At 38.0% G+C, this 18,164-nt stretch overlaps 1 protein-coding gene across 3 annotated transcripts in view; it reads right to left on the bottom strand.

The window, feature by feature from the left end:
* WNK3 (WNK lysine deficient protein kinase 3) overlaps positions 1–18,164 on the bottom strand; it is a gene marked incomplete at both ends in the record, with an annotated part of 146,955 nt that overhangs the window by 51,681 nt on the left and 77,110 nt on the right. For all 3 annotated transcript variants that reach the window (XM_082864604.1, XM_082864603.1, XM_082864602.1), the window contains 4 exons: positions 32–187; positions 1,378–1,494; positions 2,158–2,305; positions 5,796–5,860. In XM_082864604.1, coding sequence (XP_082720730.1) covers positions 32–187; positions 1,378–1,494; positions 2,158–2,305; positions 5,796–5,860 — 486 coding nt within the window. The remainder of the gene's footprint in view (positions 1–31; positions 188–1,377; positions 1,495–2,157; positions 2,306–5,795; positions 5,861–18,164) is intronic.

The raw sequence follows: 18,164 nt of genomic DNA on the forward strand, positions 1-18,164 counted from the left end.
GAAGACCTATTTGCTAAGCAATTTCTCTTACTTGGCTACTGCTGGATTCCATAGTAATAGAGTCAACTCCAATGGCTCTTTCTGCAGCAGAGTGGACATGAAGGATCTCCTGGGCTTGACCTACGATAGCCCTCAATTCTTCTACAAATTTTTCTTTTTCACTTTCCAGGACAAAGTTATCTTCAACCTATCCAAAAGTAAAAGTAAGTCTATTCACAAGAATGAATTTAGTTTCTTCAAAATTATAATATGGTGACTACCATAAAGAAAAATAAATTAGGTATTTAGATCTAAATGCCACAACAGAATTAACAAAGACCAGCAATAAAATGCCACATAATACATTAAATTATTCTATTTTGAGACCACTGATATTTTCAGATTGGCACTACCTACCAGAAGCCAGCATTTTTAAAAAATCTGGCATTCTATAAATTGATTGCCATTTGAAGAACATAACTGAGGTAATGTTTACGTTTAAAACTAGGATGTCCAAACGCAAAAGCTTTTAAATAAAAAAAAAACACAAAATGAAGCATCTCTAAAGATGATAAAGAATTGGCCTAGAGACAGTTCAGAAAATACTACATTGAATAAGAGGCAGACTGACAAAATTATTAACTTTTAAAATGTTAAATTCTGCTTGGCCAGGAATGTATATACGAAGAAAACTGGCAGAAACAAAAGCATTATGTACTCTTCGTGCCACCCTAGATCATTCCCATTAAAAAAAAAGAGGAGGGGAATACTAACTTAAGCCTAACAATTCAAAGAAAATACAAAAACTAAATGAAATGATGAACATTACTTGAACACCTATATGTAAGATGTTATATCAGTAGCTAATACATTAGAATTACCTGGGGAACTTTACAAACTATTAATGCTTAGGCCTCATCTCCAAAAATTCTGATTTAATTAGGGACCCAGGCAACGGAATTGTTTTTGTTTTAGTTTTTGTTTGGGGCTTTTTGTTTTTTGGCTGCGCCACGTGGCTTGCAGGATCTTATTTCCCCGACCAGGGATTGAACCCAGACAACGGCAGTGAAAGCACCGAGTCCTAACCACTGGACCACCAGGGTATTCCCAACAGAATTGTTAAAAAACTCTTCCAGTGATTTTGACATGCAGCTAGGCATAAGAAGCACTGACCTAGATCCTCTCTTAATGAAACTCCCTCATATTTTACACATAAATATACAGAAACCAGAGGAGGTATAGTGACTTACTCTTGATCATAACCAATTTAGTTCTGTACAAATTTTAAAAACTAGCAGTACCCTAAAAAAAGATGGCTCTGAATAAATGGGGGGAGAGTTAGAGAGGAAAAAGAGACAGAATGCTTAAGAGAAAATAATTTGGTTTTACTGTACTTACCATATAGTCTGCAATATCCTCTGGTGCATCACCATCAACATCAAACTTGAAGGTGACCATCTTGTTATTGTGTGTCTCCAGTTGACACTCCACCATGTTGTCTCCAGAGATTGACACCTGGGCACAAACATGTCACTAGTTTAAGAGTCAGTCATTGTCTTCTCTTTGTAAATGGTGCAGGAAACATTTGGATGAGCTCACATACGATATATGAAAAAAATGGTTTAAACTGTTCAGAATCTAAAAAGATTCTGTTTTTCCCTTGATGAAATACTGCCTAAACAACTATTGTATGACAAATCTAAGGCTCAAATTATTCAGCAAAAAATAAGTTAGAAATGTGAACCTGTGGGAAAGAAAAGGAACACAACTTTTATGAAAAGGCAAAAAAAAAAGTTACAACGGTCACTATAGCTACCTGCAATGCAAAGATCTAAATCTGGTCATTCATTTCCAAAATTCTCCCACAAATTGACCCTTTAAGCTAAAGAAAATGCACTGCTAATGGAAATGTAAACTGGTCCAGACTTTATGGACAGCAACCTAGAAATACGTATTTAGAAACTTTAAAAAAATCTTCATACCCTTTGACCCACTAATTCTACTTCTAGGAATCTATCATAAGGAAATAATCAGGTATATATACAAAGATTTGTGTTCAAGAGTGTTTGCTGCAGAGTTTCATAATACCCTATACTCACCTCCACAGCAACATCGCCCCTCCCTGACCCCCCCAGACCTCAACATGCACTCTTAACCAAATCATATTTATACACTGACCTGAAGGACAGTAAGCTGAAATTTAGTCCCCTTCTCTGATCGAGGACAGGAAGCTCTTCTTTGTTTGATCCGATCTTGTTTGCCATTTCCACTTGGGTTATCAGGGGTATTGGTGTTTTCCTTCACAGCTGCCACATCATTATTCAAACTATTACTCAAAAAAAAAAGCAACTCCAATTCAATTTCTCAGAGAAGAAATGATTCTCAAAGTCCAATATTTAACCCAAATCAGAGTTAACATCTGAAATTCCTTTGTGGATAGAATCATTCCATCTTGATGGTAAAATTCGAAGAAAAACCCTCAATTATAAAATCATAAATAATGTTTAAATAAAATATATAAGTAGTACAATATCTCTCAAAAAGTTATGACTGCACAACTCTGCAAATATACTAAATGCCATTGAATTGTACACTTTAAATGGGTGAAAATCTAATGGTATGTGAATTATATCTCAATAAAGCTGTTTTTAAAAGTTATGAAACACTGAGATTATATTGTACGTATCAGGCCAACATCTCACAGTAGTGAGAGTGAAAGAAAAACACTGCTAGTGATGGACCTCTGTGGAACCTTTTATCAGGGGATGTTCCTGATCAATTTTTTTTTTTAATTTTGTTTGTTTGTTTTTGGTTTTTTTGTTTTTGCGGTACGTGGACCTCTCACTGTTGTCGCCTCTCCCATTGCGGAGCACAGGCTCCGGATGCGCAGGCTCAGCTGCCATGGCCCACGGGCCCAGCCACTCCGCAGCATGTGGGATTCTTTCCAGACCAGGGCACGAACCCACGTCCCCCACATCGGCAGGCGGACTCTCAACCACTGCGCCACCAGGGAAGCCCCTGATCAATTTTATTTTGTTTGTTTTGGGGTTTTTCTTATTAATATGTTCAAATAAAACTTCTAAAAACCAATTCTCACTCAAAATATAGCTGTTTAGGTAACAAACTCAACAGGGGATACATGAGGTGTGGAAGACAGGAATAGTGCAAGAAACAGAAAAAGAAATGAAAATGAGATAAAGAAAATGTAGTGTGTATATACAATGGAATATTATTCTGCCATAAAAAAGAATGAAATCTTGCCATTTGTAACAACATAGATGGAACTTGAGGGCATTATGCTAAGTAAAGTAAGTCAGAAAGAGAAAGACAAATACCGTATGATCTCACTTATATGTGCAATCTAAAAAAACGAAAAATCTCCCAAGCTCATAGATACAGAGAACAGATCAGTGGTTGCCAGAGGCAGTGGTGGGGGGAGGGGGTGGAGAGGGGGCGAAATGGGTGAAGGGAGTCGAAAGGTACAAACTACCAGTTATAAAATAAGTCATGTAATGTACAGCATGGCAACTATAGTTAATAATGCTGTATTGCATATTTCAAAGTTGCTGAGAGTAGATTTTAAAGTTCTCATCACAAGAAAAAAAATTTTGTAACTATGTATGGTGATGGATGTTTAAACTAGACTTATTGTGGTGATCATTTCATAATATATACAAATGGTGAATCACTCTACTGTATATCCAAAACTAATATAAGGGTATACATGAGTTTTACCTCAATAGAATGAAAGGAAGGAAGGAAGGAAGGAAGGAAGGAAGAGGGAAGGAGGGAGGGAGGGAGGGAGGGAGGGAGGGAAGAAGAAAAAATACACCATAATTTTGGTTAAAAAAAACTGAAAATGAATGATGTGAAAATGATTCAACATGATTAATTCTAACTAGTTATATTTTCAGTTTCAAGTCAATATGATTATGACAGGGCAGACTAACTTTCAGCTGATCTGTGTCAAAGGTATTTTTCAGCTTTTTCTTTAATAAATTTGAAGATATTTCAATAAATAACAAAAATTCCAATAAATACATTTGAAACTTAAATGAGATCTATAAGCAGTAGATATTTTTTAAATTAATTTTTAGGTTAAGTCCTTTCTCCTAAAAACTACTCAGGAAGTATCTATATAAAGATATACAAGAAAAAATAAAACGAACTCCTAAAACTTTTTCTATGTCCCTGTGAAAAAGAATTTTCATAAATATAAGTGGAGGAAGAAAATACATTAATACTGCTCTTAGTTTTTTAATAGACAGAGAAATAGCAGTAATAAATAACACCTTCAGAGGAGAAAAGGGACATAATTCTAGTCAATGCAGCTGTATCATTCACTTTGCAAAGTTATCTTAAAACACTAGTTTAGGGTTTGGGATAAGATGGCAGAAACTCAACTCTCCCCATTCCTCCCCACTAAGTATAACTAAAAAATCTGGAAATAATACAGTAGAATATCACAGGAGGGCACTGAAGAGTGAAAAGATGAAGGCAGACTAGCTAGGGACTCCCAGGACTTGAGGAAAAATATAACAGCTTGGCGTCTCCTGACTCCTGGGCCAAAAGGCAAAGGTAGCCCAAGCCCAGTGGTCTCCTGAACCCCAACCTAGCAACAGAAGGTGATTCAGGTGGGCCCTTTCCTCCCTTGGTGATGCTGGTGGGAACCCTACCAGTAGCATGTGGTCTGGAGAGCTGGCTTAGGGCAGCGGGCCTAGAGAAGTGCTCTCCAACCCCTTGGTCCAGCAGTGGGTCCCAATGGTGTCAGGTGAACCAAGCAGATCCGAATAATAATACAAAGACTCTGAAAACTAAATTGTCATTAGAACCATAGTCCACAGAAGTAGAACAGGACCTTTGCACCTAAACACAATGACTGACTGCTAAAATAGAGTATTTAAATAGGATCCAGAGTATCCTAACATAATGTCCAAAATGTCCAGGAGACAAATGAAAATTCTCTGTCATACAAAAAACCAGGAAAATCACAACTTGAATGTGAAAAGACAATCAACAGATGCCAACACCAGGATGAATCAGATATTGGAATTACCTGACAAGGATTTTAAAGCAGCCATTATCAAATTGTTTCAATGAGCAATTACAAATACTTTTGAAGCAAATGAAAAGCCAGAAAATCTCATAATAATAGAAGATATTAAGAAAGAAACAAATGGAAATTATAGAAAGAGTACAATCATAGAAATAAAAAATGCACTGAGTGGGCACAGTAGCAGAATGAATAGGACAAAGGAAAGAATCAGTGGACCTGAAGACAGAACAAGAGAAATTAACCCAATCTGAACAAGATAGAGAAAAATATTAGTTTACAACTACCAAATGACAATATAATCATATATCTGGTTGTAATTTATTTCTTTAGATTAGCTGGAACTTTAAATTACATTATTTCTTATTTCCTTTTTAAATTCTTATAACATTTTCCTAAGAACAGAATATGATGGGAATTCCCTGGCAGACCAGTGGTTAGGACTCTGTACTCTCACTGCCAAGGGCATGGGTTCAATCCCTGGTCAGGGAACTAAGATCCCACAAGCCACGGTGGTGCAGCCAAAAAGAAAACCACCCCAGAATATTATAATAATGTGAAAAAGAAAATGGTCAATAATTTCATAGTCCATATGATATTTATTAACATAAAAAGTAAAAATAATATCTACTATTTTTATTGAACATACACACAAATACTAGAACACTGAAACTTCTTCAGTCAGGACACACTAAGCACCTAATGAATGCAGTACTTCAACATACCCTCATCGCTTTCATGGTATTAATTTGAAGATACTCACCTTCGAACTAAATCCGGTTTTAGAAGAGTTGCTGTTTGTTCAGCTCCAACTGCTTGGGATACAGGCTGTAAATAGCACAGAAATAAAACTTATTATGATAACAGCAAAACTTTAAGCTGAAGGTGCAATTTGCTATTATTGCAGAAAATGTGTTTGTTACATTTCATACTTTGGTTACCACACAAACCAGGTAAAATGTCTACATTACTGAATGTCTATATCAATCCTATTATTGATGTTACTACCAAACATAAAGAAAAATAAAATGTAGCAGTATTGATATTCATCAAGACTTTTTCATTTAAAAAGACAGCATTTATTTTATACTTTTGTTTGTGTTATTTTTCAATGGCTTCCAGTCCTGACTGTAAAACTACTAATAAAAGGAAGAGTTGCTACCATTCCAGAAACAGATAAATCAATGATTCAAGTTTTAACGTATTGTATGGTCTCTCTCTCTTGTTCCCTTTTCACTAAACTACTGCCAACAATTCCTTTGAGATGTTAGTATCCAGCAGCTGCAATACTGGCATCTAGGAGAAAAGTTTATAAAGGCAAATGCCAACCCTGCTGGAAAATAATGTTAAACATTTATCTAATCCATCCTATGCATTGCCGCTGGTGACAGTACAGTGACTTTAAAATGCAAATCTACCAAGATCAATCACTTACCTACCTAGTTTAAACCCTCTATGATGGCCCCTCATCTTCTATAAGGTTAAGTTCCTTTGGATGGCAAATAAAGTCCTCAATGAACTGGTCCCTGCCTCATTCTCTAGCTCTTCTCTTCTTGAAGCCACACTGAACTCTAGCTCCTCTGAATGAGTTGGGCTTTTTCATATACAGTGACTCTACTTATATTCCTTCAACTCCCTGGACTATTTCAACTACTCCTTAGTCCTGTCCATTTAGCAAATATCTGAATGGAACTCCTGTATACAAGAAGGCTCTATTACAATGGGCTCCAGAAAGACCAGCAAAATCACCTTGGAGTCTCTTTAAAAAACACATATACCTTATCTCATATCTTGGTTTCTAAACTAAAAGGGATAAAGGTTCCTTGGAGAAATGGCTGATTCCAGCACTGGGGTAAAGAAAATATAAGATGAGCCTGGATCATCTTGCTACCCACCAAAGTAAAGAACTGCTCACAGAACGATGGGAACATATCAAAAGCACACTTGACCCACCCTGAAGGGGTTCCCTATACCCAAATATGGAAAAATTGGGCATGAAAATAAATAATGAGTAACAGAATATAATGCATTTAATAAAATAATCCAAGAGTTCATACTGATACAAACAAAAGAAAGCTCTTACAATACAAAGCCAAATAAATATAAGGAATGACAAAGTTAGAAAATCATCAATGGATGATAAAACTAGTGGGTGAAAGTTGGATGAGGAAAAAGATATCTACATAGTTTCAAAATATCTCCCCACAAATCATTTATTCATTAAAAAGCAAAACATGGTAACTTTACAGTGGAAGAACTTGGCAGCCTCCACCTTAACCAAGTAATCAAATTTAACCTCAGAAATATTGGGACAAATTGACATTACATGGCTCCTAATATGATACAATGCACAAAGGTTACAACATTGTTTGCATGGTATTCCTGACAAAAATGCATGATCTGAATGTGGGGGAAAAAAGGAAACTTCAAACACACTCAAATTGAAGGGCATTCTATTCGGTTGGCCGAAAGGTTCGATCGGTATATCCGTAAGATGGCTCTAGTAGCATTTAGTTGTCTTTAACTGCATTCGAAACAGTTTTCTTAGATTGTATGTGACAGGTGTCATATCAGCCCGCATTAAAAAAAAGACTTACCAAGACTGGTGAATTTTTGTGTATCCATTTGAATATTGAAGATGGAAGAAAAAATGCAACATTTTCCGCATATTATGCTTTATTATTTCAAGAAGGTAAAAACATAACTGAAAACGCAAAAAAAAATTGTGTAGTGTATGGAGAAGGTGTTGTGACTGATCAAATGTGTCAAAAGTGGTTTGTGAAGTTTCATGATGGAGATTTCTTGCTGGACAATGCTCCACAGTTGGGTAGACCAGTTGAAGTTGATAGCCAGCAAATAGAGATATTCATTGAGAACAATCAACATTATACCACGCAGGAGACAGCCGACATACTCAAAATATCCAAATCAAGCGTTGAAAATCATTTGCACCAGCTTAGTTATGTGAATTGCTTTGATGTTTGGGTTCCACATAAGTTAGGCAAAAAAAACCTTCTTAACCATATTTCCTCATGCGATTCCCTACTGAAACGTAATGAAAATGTTCTGTTTTTAAAACACAGTGTGGGGCTTCCCTGGTGGCGCAGTGGTTAAGAATCCGCCTGCCAATGCAGGGGATACGGGTTCGAGCCCTAGTCCGGGAAGATCCCACATGCCATGGAGCAACGACACCCGTGCATCACACCTAGTGAGCCTGCGCTCTAGAGCCCGTGAGCCACAATTACTGAGCCTGCATGTCACAACTACTGAAGCCTGTGTGGCTAGAGCTTGTGCTCCGCAACAAGAGAAGCCACCACAATGAAAAGCCCGTGCACCACAACAAAGAGTAGACCCCACTCTCCGCAACTAGAGAAAGCCCTTGCGCAGCAACGAAGACCAACGCAGCCAAAAAAATAAAGAAAATAAATAAAGAAAATTTTTTTTAAAAAGTGTGATGGGAGATGAAAAGTGGATACTGCACAATAATACGGAACGGAAGAGATCATGGGCCAAGTGAAATGAACCGCCACCAACCACACCTAAGGCTGGTCTTCATCCAAAGAAGGTGATGTTGTGTATATGGTGGGGTTGGCAGTCCTCTATTATGAGCTCCTTCTGGAAAACCAAATGATTAATTCCAACAAGTACTGCTCCCAGTTAGACCAACTGAAAGCAGCACTTGACAAAAAGTGTCTGTAATTAGTCAACAGAAAACGCATAATCTTCCATCAGGATAACGCAAGACCACATGTTTTTTGATGACCAGGAAACAACTGTTACAGCTTGGCTGGGAAGTTCTGATTCATCCACCATATTCATCAGACATTGCACCTTCGGATTTCCATTTATTTCGGTCTTTACAAAATTCTCTTAATGGAAAAAATTTCCATTTCCTGGAAGACTGTAAAAGGCACCTGGAAGAGTTCTTTGCTCAAAAAGATAAAACGTTTTGGGAAAATGGAATTATGAAGTTGCCTGAAAAATGGCAGAAGGGGGGACGAGGGGAAGATGGTGGAAGAGTAAGACACGGAGATCACCTTCCTTCCCACAGATACACCCGAAATACATCTACGTGTGGAACAACTCCTACAGAACACCTACTGAACGCTGGCAGAAGACCTCAGACCTCCCAAAATGCAAGAAAGGCCCCACGTACCTGGGTAGGGCAAAAGAAAAAAGAATAAACAGAGACAAAAGGATAGGGACGGGACCTGCACCAGTGGGAGGGAGCTGTGAAGGGGGAAAGGTTTCCACACACTAGGAAGCCCCTTCGAGGGCGGAGACTGCGGGTTGCGGAGGGGAAAGCTTCAGAGCCGCGGAAGAGAGGACAGCAACAGGGAGACATTCCCTGTTGTCCCTCTGCGGAGACATTCCCGCAGAGAGGATCAGTGCCGACCAGCACTCACCAGCCCCAGAGGCCTGTCTGCTCACCCGCCAGAGCGGGCGGGGCTGGGAGCTGAGGCTCAGGCTTCGGTCTGAGCTCAGGGAGAGGACTGGGGTTGGCGGCGTGAACACAGCCTGCAAGGGGTTAGTGCACCTCGGCTAGCCGGGAGGGAGGGAGGGAGTCCGGGAAAAAGTCTGGACATGCCGAAGAGACAAGAGACTTCTTCTTCCCTCTCTGTTTCCTGGTGCACAAGGAGAGGGGACTAAGAGCGCTGCTTAAAGGAGCTCCAGAGACGGGTGCGAGCCGTGTCTAACAGCGCGGACCACAGAGATGGGCATGAGACGCTAAGCCTGCTGCTGCCGCCAGAAAGAAGCCTGTGTGCGAGCACAGGTCACTATCCACACGCCCCTTCTGGGGAGCCTGTGCAGCCCACCACTGCCAGGATCCTGGGATCCAGGGACAACTTCCCTGGGAGAACGCACGGCGCGCCTCAGGCTGGTGCAACATCACGGTGGCCGCTGCCGCCGCAGGCTGGCCCTGCACTTTGTAGCCCTCCCTCCCCGTGGCGTGAGTGAGCCAGAGTCCCCAAAGCAGCTGCTCCTTTAACCCCCGTCCTTTCTGAGCGAAGAACAGACGCCCTCCGGCGACCCACATGTAGAGGCAGGCCAAACCCAAAGCTGAGCCCCTAGGAGCTGTGCGAACAAAAAAGAGAAAGGGAAATCTCTCCCAGCAGCCTCAGAAGCAGTGGATTAAAGGTCGACCATCAACTTGATGTACCCTGCATCTGTGGAATACATGAACAGACAACGAATCATCCCAAATTGAGTAGGTGGATTATGAGAGCAAGATTTATGATTTTTCCCCTTTGCCTCTTTTTGTGAGTGTGTATGTGTATGCTTCTGTGTGAGATTTTGTCTGTATAGCTTTGCTTCCACCATTTGTCCTAGGGTTCTATCCGTCCATTTTTTTTCTTACTTTAAAAAAAATTTTTTTTCTTAATTATTTTTATTTTAATAACTTTATTTTATTTTACCTTATTTTATTTTATCTTCTTTCTTTCCTTCCCTCCTTCCTTTGTCCCTCCCTCCCTCCCTTCTTTTCCTTCCTTCCTTCCTTCCTTCCTTTCTTCCTTCCTTCCTTCCTTCCTTCCTTTCTTTCTTCCTTTCTTTCTTACTTTCTTCCTTTATTTCTTTCTTTCTTTCTACTTTTTCTCCCTTTTATTCTAAGTTGTATGGATGAAAGGCTCTTGGTGCTGCAGCCAGGAGTCAGTGCTGTGCCTCTAAGGTGGGAGAGCCAACTTCAGGACACTGGTCCACAAGAGACCACCCAGCTCCACATAGTATCAAACTGCAAAAATCTCCCAGATATCTGCATCTCAACACCAGCACCCAGCTTCACTCAATGACCAGCAAGCTACAGTGCTGGACAACCTATGCCAAACAATGAGCAAGACAGGAACACAACCCTACCCATTAGCAGAGAGGCTGCCTAAAATCATAATAAGTCCACAGACACCCCAAAACACACCACCAGACGTGGACCTGCCCACCAGAAAGACAAGATCCAGCCTCATCCACCAGAACACAGGCACTAGTCCCCTCCACCAGGAAGCATACACCACCCACTGAACCAACTATAGCCACTGGGGACAGACACCAAAAACAACGGGAACTACGAACATGTAGCCTGCAAAAAGGAGACCCCAAACACATTAAGATAAACAAAATGAGAAGACAGAAAAACACACCGTAGATGAAGGAGCAAGATAAAACCCCACAAGACCTAACAAATGAAAAGGAAATAGGCAGTCTACCTGAAAAAGAATTCAGAATAATGATAGTAAAGATGATCCAAAATCTTGGAAATAGAATAGACAAAATGCAAGAAACATTTAACAAGCACGTAGAAGAACTAAAGATGAAAAAAGCAATGATGAACAACACAATAAATGAAATGAAAAAGACTCTAGATGGGATCAATAGCAGAATAACTGAGGCAGAAGAACGGATAAGTGACCTGGAAGATAAAATAGTGGAAATAACTACTGCAGAGCAGAATAAAGAAAAAAGAATGAAAAGAATTGAGGACAGTCGCAGAGACCTCTGGGACAACATAAAACGCACCAACATTCGAATTATAGGGGTTCCAGAAAAAGAGGAGAAAAAGAAAGGGACTGAGAAAATATTTGAAGAGATTATAGTTGAAAACTTCCCTAATATGGGAAAGGAAATAGTTAATCAAGTCCAGGAAGCACAGAGAGTCCCATACAAGATAAATCCAAGGAGAAATACGCCAGGACACATATTAATCAAACTGTCAAAAATTAAATACAAAGAAAACATAATAAAACAAGCAAGGGAAAAACCACAAATAACACACAAGGGAATCCCCATAAGGTTAACAGCTGATCTTTCAGCAGAAACTCTGCAAGCCAGAGGGGATTGGCAGGACATATTTAAAGTGATGAAGGAGAAAAGCCTGCAATCAATATTGCTCTACCCACCAAGGATCTCATTCAGATTTGATGGAGAAATTAAAACCTTCACAGACAAACCAAAGCTGAGAGAGTTCAGCACCACCAAACCAGCTTTACAACAAAGGCTAAAGGAAATTCTCTAGGCAAGAAACACAAGAGAAGGAAAAGACCTACAATAACAAACCTAAAACAATTAAGAAAATGGGAATAGGAACATATATATCGATAATTACCTTAAATGTAAATGGACTAAATGATCCCACCAAAAGAAAAAAACTGGCTGAACGGATACAAAGACACGATCCATATATATGCTGTCTACAAGAGATACACTTCAGACCAAGAGACACATACAGACTGAAAGTAAGGGGAGGGAAAAAGATATTCCATGCAAAAGGAAACCAAAAGAAAGCTGGAGTAGCAATTCTCATATCAGACAAAATTGACTTTAAAATAAAGACTATTAGAAGAGACAAAAAAGGACACTACATAATGATCAAGGGATCGATCCAAGAAGAAGATATAACAATTTTAAATATTTAGGCACCCAACATAGGAGCACCTCAATACATAAGGCAAATACTAACAGCCATAAAAGGAGAAATCGACAGTAACACATTCTTCGTAGGGGACTTTAACACCCCACTTTCACCAATGGACAGATCATCCAAAATGAAAATAAATAAGGAAACACAAGCTGTAAATGATACATTAAACAAGACGGACTTAATTGGTATTTATAGGACACTCCATCCAAACACAACAGAATACACATTTTTCTCAAGTGCTCATGGAACATTCTCCAGGATAGATCATATCTTGGGTCACAAATCAAGCCTTGGCAAATTTAAGAAAATTGAAATTGTATGAAGTATCTTTTCCAACCACAACGCCATGAGACTAGATATCAATTACAGGAAAAGATCTGTAAAAAATACAAACACATGGAGGCTAAACAATACACTACTTAATAACGAAGTGATCACTGAAGAAATCAAAGAGGAAATAAAAAAATACCTAGGAACAAATGACAATGGAGACACAACGACCCAAAACCTATGGGATGCAGCAAAAGCAGTTCTAAGGGGAAGTTCATAGCAATACAAGCCCACCTTAAGAAGCAGGAAACATCTCGAATAAACAACCTAACCTTGCACCTCAAGCAATTAGAGGAAGAAGAACAAAAATACCCCAAAGCTAGCAGAAGGAAAGAAATCATAAAAATCAGTTCAGAAATAAATGAAAAAGAAATGAAGGAAACTATAGCAAGATCAATAAAACTAAAAGCTGGTTCTTTGAGAAGAAAAACAAAATAGATAAACCATTAGCCAGACTCATCAAGAAAAAAAGGGAGAAGACTCAAATCAATAGAATTAGAAATGAAAAAGGAGAAGTAACAACTGACACTGCAGAAATACAAACGATCATGAGAGATTACTACAAGCAACTATATGCCAGTAAAATGGACAACCTGGAAGAAATGGACAAATTCTTATAAATGCATAATCTGCCAAGACTGAATAAGGAAGAAATAGAAAATATGAACAGCCCAATCACAAGCACTGAAATTGAAACTGTGATTAAAAATCTTCCAACAAACAAAAGCCCAGGACCAGATGGCTTCACAGGCAAATTCTATCAAACATTTAGAGAAGAGCTAACACCTATCCATCTCAAACACATCCAAAATATAGCAGAGGGAGGAACACTCCCAAACTCATTCTACAAGGCCACCATCACCTTGATACCAAAACCAGACAAGGATGTCACAAAGAAAGAAAACTACAGGCCAATATCACTGATGAACATAGATGCAAAAATCCTCAACAAAATACTAGCAAACAGAATCCAACAACACATTAAAAGGATCATACACCATGATCAAGTGGGGTTTATTCCAGGAATGCAAGGATTCTTCAATATACGCAAATCTATCAACGTGATAAACCATATTAACAAATTGAAGGAGAAAAACCATATGATCATCTCAATAGATGCAGAGAAAGCTTTTGACAAAATTCAACACCCATTTACGATAAAAACCCTGCAGAAAGTAGGCATAGAGGGAACGTTCCTCAACATAATAAAGGCCATATATGACAAGCCCACAGCCAACATCATCCTCAAAGTTGAAAACCTGAAAGCATTTCCACTAAGATCAGGAACAAGACAAGGTTGCCCACTCTCACCACTCTTATTCAACATAGTTTTGGAAATTTTAGCCACAGTAATCAGAGAAGAAAAGGAAATAAAAGGAATCCAAATCAGAAAAGAAGAAGTAAAGCTGTCACTGTTTGCAGATGACATGATACTATACATAGAGAATCCTAAAGATGCTACCAGAAAACTACTAGAGCTAATCAATGAATTTGGTAAAGTAGCAGGATACAAAATTAATGCACAGAAATCTCTGGCATTCCTATATACTAATGATGAAAAATCTGAAAGTGAAATTAAGAAAACACTCCCATTTACCATTGCAACAAAATAATAAAATACCAAGGAATAAACCTACCTAAGGAGACAAAAGACCTGTATGCAGAAAATTATAAGACACTGATGAAAGAAATTAAAGATGATACAAATAGATGGAGAGATATACCATGTTCTTGGATTGGAAGAATCAACACTGTGAAAATGACTCTACTCCCCAAAGCAATCTATAGATTCAATGTAATCCCTATCAACTACCACTGGCATTTTTCACAGAACTAGAACAAAAAATTTCACAATTTGTATGGAAACACAAAAGACCCTGAATAGCCAAAGCAATCTTGAGAACGAAAAACGGAGCTGGAGCAATCAGGTCCCCTGACTTCAGACTATACTACAAAGCTACAGTAATCAAGACAGTATGGTACTGGCACAAAAACAGAAAGATAGATCAATGGAATAGGATAGAAAGCCCAGAGATAAACCCACGCACATATGGACACCTTATCTTTGACAAAGGAGGCAGGAATGTACAGTGGAGAAAGGACAGCCTCTTCAATAAGTGGTGCTAGGAAAACTGGACAGGTACATGTAAAAGTATGAGATTAGATCACTCCCTAACACCATACACAAAAATAAGCTCAAAATGGATTAAAGACCTAAATGTAAGGCCAGAAACTATCAAACTCTTAGAGGAAAACATAGGCAGAACACTCTATGACATGAATCACAGCAAGATCCTTTTGGACCCACCTCCTAGAGAAATGGAAATAAAAACAAAAATAAACAAATGGGACCTAATGAAACTTCAAAGCTTTTGCACAGCAAAGGAAACCATAAACAAGACCAAAAGAGAACCCTCAGAATGGGAGAAAATATTTGCAAATGAAGCAACTGACAAAGGATTAATCTCCAAATTTATAAGCAGCTCATGCAGCTCAATAACAAAAAAACGAACAACTCAATCCAAAAATGGGCAGAAGACCTAAATAGACATTTCTCCAAAGAAGATATACAGACTGCCAACAAACAGATGAAAGAATGCTCAACATTATTAATCATTAGAGAAATGCAAATCAAAACTACAATGAGATATCATCTCACACCAGTCAGAATGGCCATCATCACAAAATCTAGAAACACTAAATGCTGGAGAGGGTGTGGAGAAAAGGGAACACTCTTGCACTGCTGGTTCGAATGTGAATTGGTATAGCCACTATGGAGAACAGTATGGAAGTTCCTTAAAAAACTGCAAATAGAACTACCATATGACCCAGCAATCCCACTACTGGGCAGATACCCTGAGAAAACCATAATTCTAAAAGAGCCATGTACCAAAATGTTCATTGCATCTCTATTTACAATAGCCCAGAGATGGAAACAACCTATGGGTCCTTCATCGGATGAATGGATAAAGAAGATGTGGCACATATATACAATGGAATATTACTCAGCCATAAAATGAAACGAAATTGAGCTATTTGTAATGAGGTGGAGGGACCTAGAGTCTGTCATACAGAGTGAAGTAAGTCAGAAAGAGAAATACAAATACCGTATGCTAACACATATATGTGGAATTTAAGAAAAAAAATGTCATGAAGCACTTAGGGTTAAGACAGGAATAAAGACAGAGAGCTACTAGAGAATGGACTTGAGGATATGGGGAGGGGGAAGGGTAAGCTGTGACAAAGCGAGAGAGTGGCATGGACATATATACAATACCAAACGTAAAATAGATAGCTCGTGGGAAGCAGCCGCACAGCACAGGGAGATCAGCTAGGTGCTTTGTGACCACTTAGAGGGGTGGAATAGGGAGGGTGGGAGGGAGGGAGTCGCAGGAGGGCAGCGATATGGGAACATATGTATATGTATAACTGATTCACTTTGTTATGAAGCAGAAAATAACACATTATTGTAAAGCAAGTATACCCCAATAAAGATGTAAAAAAAAAATTAAAACCAGGAGCAGAAACATTTATTAGATAAATGCTAATGCAAACTGGAAGTAGACCTCTTGCCCTATGCTCCCTTCAAGGTTTGCGTATTTTGCTGTAGGTTCACCGTCCATATATTTTCTGAATGAATGAATGAATCCATGAGTTTAACCAAATATTCACATTTAAATATTAGAATGTTATTAAAGCAAGTTGCAAACGGTGTTCAACATGATCTAATATTTAAATATATATTATTTTGTATATATTCAACTATTATGTTGAATATATTATTTTACTTATTATTGTATTAAATGGATTGCTTATATATTATTATATTGAATATATTATTTTTGTATATGTACATATATAGGAAAGAAAAATAATCTGGAGGGATATACAAAAAAAATGACAGAAGGTATTGGAACAAAAGAGTGAATACGTTGTTCAATAAAGTTCTTGGTGAAAATGAAAAATGTGTCTTTTATTTTTACTTCAAAACCAAAGGCACTTTTTGGCCAGCCCAATACAAAATAACTGACCTTTATTCTTCAAAAATATCAATGCTATAAAAGACAAATGAAGGCTGAGGAACTGTTCCAGATTAAAGGAGATAAAAGAGACAAACAGTACAAGGCAATGTATGATCTTCAATTAGATCCTGGATCAAGGGGGGGAAACTGCTATAAAGGACATTACTTGGACAACTGGTGAAATTTTAATGTGGACAACAGATTAAATAATAGTATTACAGTCATGTTAAATTCCCTGAATTTGGTCATTGTATTGTGGTTAAGAAAATATCCTTGTTCTTATAGCAATGATATATTTAAGGGTAAAAGGACATTATGTCTGCAACCAGCTCTATACATCAGAGGGAAAATCGTGTGTGGATGAATGGATGGATGGATGGACGGACCGACCAACTGACCAACAGATCAATGGACTGTCATCCTCTAATGTCTTTTATCATAGCCTTCTTTATCATATATGTTTAATGCCTGACTTTAAGGACTCTGAATGATTCATCTTTGTATTCTCAGTGCCCCTTAACACAGTGCCTGGAACATTTTAGGCTTCCAATAAATATTTGAAGGTATTGACAGAAAGAAATAAGAAAGAAAATGATATAAAAAAGGCTGTGCCATACACATGTTTGTGGTCCCATATTACTAACCCTGGACATCAATCCTAAGGAAATAATACAAAGGAAGAAAAAAGTACACAGTATAAAGTTTGTTTCATAGTAAATGTTCAATAAATGGTAGCTAACTCTGTTTTTATTGTGGTATTATGCACAATAAAAACTGGCATCAAGTTGTTGTCCAGGAATAGGGAAAGAGGTAAATATGAATACTTATTTCACTACTGTGTGGCCACTGAAAACTAGAATTGTGAAGTCCAAGTAAAGGCAGGGAAAATTACTTAACAATGAATGAAAAAAGCAGAAAACAAAACTGTACATATAATTACAACCACTTATGCATATGACAAAAGCTTGGAATATAATAACAAATATCATAATACTACCATGTTAAAAAAATAGCATTCTTTGGTGATTTTCCCCCATTTTACTATTTTTTATAATGTTACTACTTACATTTGATTATTTAAAACTTTCAAAGGATAGCAAATACTAAGTGTAGAGGAAAATAGGCACTTTCATAAACCACTGGGATTTATGGGATTGTAAATTGCTTAGACCTTTCTGAAGGGTAATTTGACAATATGTATCAAGTTTTTAAAAGGTCTAGCAATTTTATTCCTAGAAATCTATCCCAAGGAAATAATTAAGAGTGCATAGAAAGATTTAGCTACAAGAATGTTCCTCACAACATGGAATATAATTACAAACAGCAAAAAAATAGTCACTTGTTTCCTTTATCTGCTCCATTAAATAAATAA

This window comes from Leucopleurus acutus, assembly GCF_964270905.1.
Source record: "Leucopleurus acutus genome assembly, chromosome: X".
In the NCBI taxonomy this organism is placed as follows: Eukaryota; Metazoa; Chordata; class Mammalia; order Artiodactyla; family Delphinidae; genus Leucopleurus; species Leucopleurus acutus.